We start from the raw sequence: 10233 nt of genomic DNA, 5'->3' as shown, positions 1-10233 counted from the left end.
GCAAAATACTTTTAATTCAATTTTGTTGCAAAATTTTATTATTTAAACTATTTTTTTTATTTATTTTTCATATATTTGCAACCAAACTTTATGCACCGCAACTTCATGCGATATCCGCAAACGTGCGTTATACTTCCGCCTGCATAAAAACATTACAAAATGGTGTTATCAATAACGGAAATATTAAACTAAATAATAAACACACATATGACAACGGAAATTAAAATTTTTCGAAAATTATTTTTAAACAAAAAATAAAACAAATTTGAATAAAATTATTCGTTTGGTTTTGCACATTTCAACTGCAAACTGTTAATGTGCCGCAAATTGCAGATACGCCTAACTTCCGATAAGTTGAGTTTTGATTTGATACCTGACGTTACGAACAACGTAACACATGCAACTATCATCAAAATTAGTCGGGCAACCTCCTGGCATTCGGTTGAGCTAGACTACAAGGCGGGCGAAATTAAATTCACTGTTGATTACCATCACACGCTAAGTCAAATGTTCGGACTCACCTTTAATATTGGCGATAAGGTAATTATCGGCAGCAGTTTAAAATCAGCTGCGTCTGGTTTAGTGGGCTGCATACGTGATATTGAAATCAATGGGCACCTAATTGAACCACGTCAAATTATGAAAACAGAACGTGTGGTCGGTGAAGTCGCTCTAGATAACTGCAATTATATTGATCCATGCAAACGACCGAATACCTGTGAGCATGGTGGAACTTGTCACGTTAAAGATGATCGTGTTACTTGCGACTGTCAAGGTATTGGTTATGTGGGTAAAAACTGTCACTTTACAGAGCACCGCAAAACGTGTGAGGAATTGGCTTTGTTGGGGTATACTAAGTCCGATGTTTACCTAATTGATATCGATGGCAATGGTGTCTATCCACCTGTGCATGTCAAGTGCGATTTTCAAAGTTTGGAAAATGCTACAAAAACAATCGTCGAACACAATTTACCAAGTCAGGTTGATGTACGTTCAACGCTTGATAGTGATTTTAGTTTTAATATTCGTTATCGTGAATTCCCACCAGAAATGTTACAGGAATTAATATCGCACTCACTGTATTGCACACAGTATATTAAGTATGACTGTTATAAGGCACAGTTGGAATTGCATTCGGCTACCTGGTTTACTTCATCCTTTAAAAATCACACTGTTGATTTTCTAGGCAATGTTAAAAGGTGAGTACACAAATTATTTTATTTTCATTATTGATAATAAACGATTGGAATAATATATCATGTTTTCATCAATGCCTAAAATGTGCTTCTTAATTAACATAATAAATGAAACAAATAGAACAACTTCTGAGAATAAAAAAATGCATTTCGAAAGCTTAGAATATTTATATTTTGGATAAGATTAGATATTTTGGATAAGATATCTTGATTTTTATCACAATATCATTATGAGGCAAAAGGGTTCCACCTAACTTACAACAATGTCAAAATTTTTACAAACATATGTATAATGCACCTTAATGATTTGCCTTATGTGATATCTCTAAAGTCATTTCAATTTTAAAGTACATAATATTATGATAAAGAAATACTCCACTCAATACCGGAGTATGAATTCATTTACGAACCTAAAAAAAACTAAAACGACTTGTTAGATATAGTTGCTTTGCATCAATATGAAATGCATAAATGGATATTATTAATATTATAATTATATTATTATAAATATTGGTCCAGAGCCCTTCTGCGGTGTAACAAATAGCTTCACAAATAGCTTATTATGTGAACGGGAGAAACAACATCTACTTGAACACTGGCATGCCCAAACAGGCATGCAACATTCAAAAAGATTCATTGATCCTGATCACATCAAAGTTGATGCTATCTGTGGCCTTAGCAGAAACGATATTAAACTATACACTGAACTTTCTTACAGTCTTACTGTAGACTTAATTACCACATGAAGAATATAGGTGTGGTAGAAAGTGACTCCTGTCGACTCTGTCATGAGGAGAAGGAAACATCAGAACATGTTCTATTCAACTGCCCAGCGGTGGCAAGACGTAGACTCGATTACTTTGGAAGCGGGATCTTAGTCCCAAATCAAATAGATAAAATTAAGCCCACAGCAATTACAAGATTTATAAAGAGTCTAAAATTGTCCCAGTTGGGCCTTTAGGCGTACAATAGATCTTTTAGGTCGGGGTGCTTTCATAGCCTATTACTTAAATAAAAAAAAATTACAAATATTATAATTTATTTTATTTGTCGACTGTTTTTATTTGCTATATTCAATAAAAACTGAATTTATATCAGTTTAAGGTTTTGATGCCACATTGAATCGTACTTATACTCCATGAACCTCGTTATTAAGTGAATATAGGTTTACGTCTGTATTTATTTCCTAATATCTATAGAGATCATATAAGATAATTTAGATATTTTTTGTGACTTGAACTTATTTTTGTAAATACAATGAACCTAATTTATTCATAGAAATAAGTCATCTCATATATTATCTTGTAGTATTAAGCATCTGAGTGGACATTTGCCTACAAAGTGAAATGATTGGTATATAATTAGTAATATTAAAATATTTTCGACTATTCGTTTAAAATAATACTTTAAAATATTATTTGCTGTAATTGTTAAATACAAGTTGTTGAAATTATGAAACTTTAACAAAATTAAAATAGGCCCACATTTATTATTATTCCACTTACGCCATATGTTCATTGAATTCTTCAAAAACTTACTTTACAAAATCTTGTTAATATCTTTCTAATGCAAATTCTTGGATTTTTTTAAACGTTGTGATAATGTAACAAAAGTACACATTAAGATAATATTGTTGAACTATGCCTATACGTAAAGTTATAAAAGATAACATAACGAAAGTCATTTCCTTTTGACTCTAATAGTATACGTGAAATAATATTTGAGTAACATTGTATCTCTAAAGTTGAACTAAAATCTTTCCATTTTACTTCCTAATAAACACTTATTAAATCTTAAATATATTTAATTACATTGCTGCACTTGTAATGCCTTTTATTCTTCAATATACGAGTATATGTTGAATTTGTTTACAATGGACTCAATCAACATTGCATACTAATTGCACTGTTGATTTTAATGCCAATGGAACGCTTGCAAGGAACATTAAATGCATTTGGAATCATTAAACTTACTTGCCACTTAGTTGCGTAAATTTGGTTTGTCCAGTTGTAAATAGTGAAACTGTCATATTTGTGAGGAAGTCATGCTTGGTTCAAATCACTTGAGTGGACAATGTATGTCCTATATTTGGGTTACATCTACTCAACGGCACTTGCAGACTCCAAATGTTAACAATGTTGCAAACATGAATGATTTCTATTCCAACAATTTGGTATCGCACAACAACAACAATAACAACAACTCAAGTGCAACAATAGTAGCAACAAGAAGAAGTTGACACTTGACAGCAAGAATATAAATTTTGTTGTGAAATATTAGGAAATGACTTGATTGGATACAAATATGCTAAGTACAAAATATTATGACTGATTTATTTGCATACATGGGAGATCTACGATGACCGATGATGAGCTGATGAAATTTGTAGAATGAATTCAAATTTGAAACAATGATGAATATTTAAATTTATTTCATGTGTGCTATCACAAGTTCTCTATACTTTATAATTAAATTGTAGTTAAATATTTTGCCTTTATTTTTTCTTATCTATAAATATATATTTCCTTATAGATATAAATATATTCAATTAATTATAAATTTAAGCACCTAAAAATGTTAACTCAATATTTAGTTTCAGTTTTCTTAAAGCTGTACAGTATGAAAAACTATATATGTAAATATCTTAGCAATGTTAACAGTATTTGCAGATCCAATATCTTGTTTTCGAGTAATTCTTCATCTTTCTAATTTCCTACATCCACTAAATCAATCCTTTTCACCCTTTTCATTCATATATTTCTTAGTCTTTATCCAATTCGTAGCCATTTATTTTCTTGTCAATGTTTGCATTTATAAACAATAAACGCATGAATCGTTTTCGTTTTGTGTATTATTAAATTTTACTCAAATTGTGCCTAAACTGTCCTCAGCTTAGTGAACAAATGGGTTATGGCAAGATAACCAACGAATATTTTTGTAGTCTCCATTTGCAGTCATTGGTCAATCTTTAGTCATTCAAAATTTGACAGCTGCCGAGAATTTTGCTCTGCTGTACACTCATATATATACATATATAGACAAAAACAATAACATATATATAAATACATACTTCGATTTATACACTCAAGAAAAAAAGAGGTGTTTTTAATGGACCGCATCTGTTATTTCATATGATTCCACATTATCAGTAAAATTATAAAAATGAAACTTAAAATAATATATATCCCCTGGCATATGAACATAAGATAGATAAGAATAAGATAGACATAAGATAGACTGACCTAACATAGTGTCCTTACATTACTTTTTCAATTTCTGAAAATGTAGAGCCTTTTAAGCAAAACTGGCAAGCCATTCAACATTATTATCATTTCTTTAACCCAAATGGCTTAAAGTCTCGCTATTCTTTTATATATTCAAAAAACACATCGTTGTCTTCTCACATCTACGAATCAGACACACTTTCGTGTCCTCCATACACCAATTCTCTGCTAGTGGTCAAGTACCTTGCCTCTACAGTAGTTTCATATCACCTCATCATATGCTTTATTTCTGTCGCATCTTTTCTAATCAAAGACAAAGCTATTTTGGTCTTAATAATAATAATTCATATCATCTAGAACTTTTGTGTCTCCCATACATCAACTCTCTGCAAGTGTTGAGAGTCATATCACCTCCTCATATCCTTGATTCCTGCGGCATCTTTTGTAATCAAACTTTTCGTCGCAACTTTTTGTTAAAACAAATTAAACTAATTTAGTAGATGAAAGATAGGTCATCAATTGGTACTCTCTGCGTATTTTCAATAACGATAATTTTTCAAAACTTTATTAAAAAATGTTTTAATATTATATTATTATAGGTGACCGAATATTAGTATTAAGATATGAGGTGAAAATTTATAGTATTCTGATTGGAAATTACAAATACTTTATTTCTTATTTACTTACTTACTCATTTGGTCATAACAACCCGTTACCAGGTTTTGGCCTGACGCAGCATGGCTTTCTAGGTTTCTCTGCTTCGTGCGGGTCTTCTCCATTAAGGATAGTGCGCCGTCAAATTAATCACTCCATGGGAGACACGGTCTACCTCTACGCTTTCTTCCTCCAACTACTGCTTCAAACACATTTTTCACTAGACCATCTTCATCCATTTTCGTGACATGTTAATTCGCTGAATTGTATCAATGTTGTGATAAAGCTCGTACAGCTTGAGGTTCATTCGGATGCGAGACAAAGATCTTACAAAGAAGATCTTTTATATTTTCTTATAAAAGATATAAAAATTACAAATACTTTATTCCTATATATTCCTTTGTTTATGGTTAATGTAATGATTGTGGCCATAACTTCATGCACCTTCAATTTATAAATAAACATAAGTCTGGAAAGTCCATTTAGCAGTTTATATGTTGCGCTCGATGTGAAACCCCTCTCTTGAACCTCTTAACTGTCCTTTTGGGAAAAATGTTTTAATCATAGACATATCATATCCCACTCTTATATCTTTTTTACATATTTCAATAAGATTTTAGTTTAATAACATATTGTCACTTCTTTTTCGACAGAATATTACTTATACTTATCAATAATATCAATAAGAACAGAACTTTTTATCCTTCAACTATAGAAACTTAATATTTGTTTTATTCTTATTACTTTAATTTTATTATAACATTTACAAATTTCTATTATCTTATTCAAAAATTTGTTTTTTTTTTTTTGAGTATAAAATCTGTACAATTTCATTTTTTCATAACTAATTTTTTCTGTTTGTATAAATCTTATTTTTTCAATTTTCGCTCAAAGTTGTTTTTTATTCTTTTTAACTGTGCTCCCTTTCTAGAGGTGCTTGTCCCTGCTCCGTCAACAAAACATGTGTGGACCCAAATCAATCATGCAACTGTGATGTAAAGGAAAATAAATGGCACTCAGACGAAGGATACTACACAGAACCACATAGTTTAGGCATAACAAATATGTTTTTCCTGCAACAAAAAGATTTGGATGAGGAAGCACAGGGACGCATAACATTAGGACCATTAGAGTGTGTCGAAACAAGTATGTAGCAATCATGTTTTTCCAATAAAAAAAATCACAGAAGTAATTAAAAAAATTGTATTAATGTATTAATCATTTTATATATATAATATTTATTTTATTTATTTTTAATAATATACCATCAGATACACAAAAATATGTCGTGACTTTTACCACCTCACAGTCTTACATCGAAGTGCCCGGTTGGCGTAAAGGCGATATTGCGTTTTCGTTCCGTACAACAGGTGAAAAAGCCATATTGCTTTTTCAACCGCCTATTCGACCATATTATCCTTCATTTATGGTCGCACTTACCGGTGACTATCAGTTGACATTCAACTTTACACTAAGCACTGGCACTACACGTGAATTGGTGATAAACTCACGTCGCAAGTTAAACGGTGGTGAATGGCATAAAATATGGATTGATTACAATGAGTATCATGTACGTTTCATGATAAATACAGACTCTCAAATGGTTGATCTACTGCCAGAGGAGGAGTTCGGCCCATTTGAAGGTAGCATGTATATTGGCGGTGCAACAGCGTAAGTAAAATATTATTTTTTTATTAAAAAACAAAGTTATGAGTGCTTACGGAACTTTCACTGAATTATAAAATTTCTTATTTCTTATTCCAATTATTGACAGTTATTAACAATAATACAAATCTTTATTCAAATCTTGTTTGTAGAATTGTTTCAAATTGCACTTCTATCAATTAGGAGGTGATTCATCAGTTGATTGTGATTAAGCAAATTCCTCACGCATAGTACATATTATCCGTTATCTATCTAATAAAACCTAATAAGTATCCTATTATCTGTTTTAAAAATATGACACGAAATATAATATATCCAGATATCAGCAGAACGCCACTAATGGAATACTAATCTGCAAATAAGTTTTAAAGGTATCTCTTTTATACGGATGTATGGTATGTGAGACAGCAGTCAAATTTACTCTCATAAGTGAACTTAAAATCAATTCACATCATCTTATTCCCAATTTCAAGGTTGCTTTAGTCTCTACGACTAGAAGCACTCATACTTAATTCCGTATTCCAGTAAAACGTGAGTGGTGATCTTAAATGACACTGTGCACCACTAGCTCGATTGAATTGAAAAACATATCAAATCCGTTTAATATCGCAAAAAGTTTCAGATATAGTTATTTCTTATTGCTCCATAATTTAATATTAAAAACGATAACTCGATCATCAGATTTGAATCACACAATAATTACCAAAAGTGTGATTCTTATATGGTATGCCAACGATATTCATATTATTAGTTAAAGTACATAACCTATTTCATCCAATGAAACCAATGGGTTGTGTAAAAAATAGAACAAAACTCTCTGTCAGCAAAAAAATTTTCTGATCGTTTCCGAACTCACGCCACTGTTGACAACAATAACTCCGAAATTTTGAAAGACTTTAAATACATTAAAACTAATGACTGCTTAGATATTCCACAAAAACTCACATTTATCAATATCTTCAACTTCGGGCAAAGTAACTAATTAAAAATTTAACTGTGCTCTCTCCAAACGAAAATTATCATGCCTCTACTGCTATATGGTATTGAAGATGGAACAATAACCAACATTGATAAGAAGGCATGAGAAGCATTCACGAGAAAGGTTATTTGGACAATCAATGCCTCAGTAGAAAATATCGATTTAGATGGAACGATAAATTATGTGAGCTATACCATGACATTAACATAGTTAAACTTATTAAAATTCAATGAAGTCGCTAGCTTAATCTTTGTGTACGAGTAGGTAGAAAATGTTTTAGGTGGAAAATTTATTCGGTACTCATAGAAGAAAAAAGCGATAAAAAAAGTACTCATCTTTGTTCAAATAATGAGTTGACAAATAATCTAACGACACTCAGTATTATTAATTGAAGATAGCAAGCTACTCTGCAGATTGTCTTATGGCGGCTATCCAACGCGGTCAAACATGGTGCACGGCTTTTAGAGAGAAAGTGATTTAGTTAGAGACTCTATTTAAAAACATAATAAATCTTCTTATTATAGGCTTCTAAATCATTGTAATATGTTACAGACGAAGATGAACGCCATTAGGGAAATTATTGCTTGTCTGAAAATGGATTATATATTTAATAGAAACATATACATACTTTTAAACAGTCAAACTGCTTTAAAGTCCTTGAGTCCAATACATTTAGGACGATTTTTGACTACTACAGGAGTCTCTATTCTGAATCATACAGATATTTTCGACAATTGCTAGAAAGCTAGAAAGTATGCTTCAGGTAATAGTTTCGAACATCTAAGCAATCTGATCATAACGATAACATCATTAAAACTTTTACTAAGTTCTTTCTATGCCGAACTCTTAATAAAAGCTAGAAAGATTCAACGATATGTATGCAAATTGGCCACATTCCATTAAAATGAAATTTGATACTGTCATTGAAATGCACTGTGAAAATATCAATCTTGTTGTAGGTTTACTTACTGCAAATTAAGAAACCAAGCTTGAAGATTAGATCTACATTTCAATTGTATCTGTTGCCGTTGTGAAGAGGACGATGTAAGTACCTCTCATCTGAATTGTTTGCGCCCAGCATATGCGCTGCGCTGCCTTACTACTCTAGGAACTTCCTTTTCTAAGAATTTTGGTGAACTTAAAGAGCTTCCTTTAAAAAGCATTTTAAGCTTTGTAAAAGGTTGAAGATGGTTTTAAACGTAAACTGTAACACAATTGACCAATAAGCCAAAGTGGATTCCTTTGAATCGAAGGTACAACCTAACCTAACCTACTGTTTGAGATAAATAGTTCCGTTAGTGGAATGCTATAAAAGTTTTAAAGATATAAATTATTCATCATTATTTAATATGGGAAAGTAAAAGAGCTAACAGTCCACTAGCAGTTAAATACAATAAAGGAGTTTTATAGCTCTTTTTAATTCTCATCGTACAATCGTTGTGCCTACTGCATGTTAAGTTATTATTAAAGTCTATATTTGTTATTGGAATTTATTTTTAAATTAACAATATCTAATTTGGAATGATAACATTATGCATTAATATTTTATTGAGCTACTTAACATAAGCAAATTGTATTGTGTGCAATTGCACTTTACACAAACTTGAATTAATTAGTTCATTGAATATTGGCAAAGTAAAATAGAGTTTCACGTGCCAATAAAATTAATTTACAAGCAAATAATTTATATTTGCTTTTTAATACACGAAATTCTTTCACTTAACATAAAATCGAACTTATAAATTATTTGAAATCTTGCCAATATAATTCTCATTAAAATTTATTAAGTACGATTAAAATAATTTATATATATAACAAAATAATTTATTTCAAATTTAAACAAATTTTTTCAATAATTACGATTGATTTAATTACACGATACATAGATAATAACAATATAAATTTCTGATATATTTTAAATGTGGTCGTATATAATTTTAATCCGTTTTCAACTTGAAGTTTAATTATTTTAATAACAACTTTTAAATGAATAGCAAAACAATGCATTGATATAGCAATCCTTGCTCATTCATACCAAAAACAGAAATATTTTAGACTAATTTGGACTCGTACAATAATGAAATTGGCCAATCGTGCAAATTAAACAACATTGATTTAATGGTAATTATTGGCGCCATTGTTTCAGAGCCGGAACAGCTGAAAAGCATAGAAGACACAACAGCGCTCGGGGAAGGACTAGCACATAAACTAATTGGTACTGGAATTAATGATTTCATTTTTGTTGTATTTTAAATATGTTTACATGATTGTTAAATGCCAATTGAATTGCATTGTTTGCAGCATCATTTACTAGTACAATAAGGCCTGCTTACCACACTTGCATTACAACATTACAACATTACAGTATACCATACCATACCATACTAGTGATTTCCAGATATAAAACTAAAATAACAAAAATAACAGACAGGCAGGCAGGCAGGCAGGCCAACATTCAGGCAGGCATTTAAAATGAGGCAAACAAAACGAGAATGAAATTAACAGAAAATAAAAA

At 30.9% G+C, this 10233-nt stretch overlaps 1 protein-coding gene across 1 annotated transcript in view; it reads left to right on the top strand.

The window, feature by feature from the left end:
• The first annotated feature begins 315 nt into the window (after positions 1-315).
• LOC119666263 (contactin-associated protein-like 4) overlaps positions 316-10233 on the top strand; it is a 108607-nt gene continuing 98689 nt past the window's right edge. Inside the window, exons 1-3 of the mRNA XM_038075546.1 lie at positions 316-1199; positions 6006-6220; positions 6346-6745. Of these exons, the coding sequence (XP_037931474.1) occupies positions 316-1199; positions 6006-6220; positions 6346-6745 (1499 nt within the window). The remainder of the gene's footprint in view (positions 1200-6005; positions 6221-6345; positions 6746-10233) is intronic.

This window comes from Teleopsis dalmanni, chromosome 1, assembly GCF_002237135.1.
Source record: "Teleopsis dalmanni isolate 2A chromosome 1, ASM223713v2, whole genome shotgun sequence".
NCBI lineage: Eukaryota > Metazoa > Arthropoda > Insecta > Diptera > Diopsidae > Teleopsis > Teleopsis dalmanni.
This window is presented reverse-complemented; position numbering and strand designations above follow the sequence as displayed.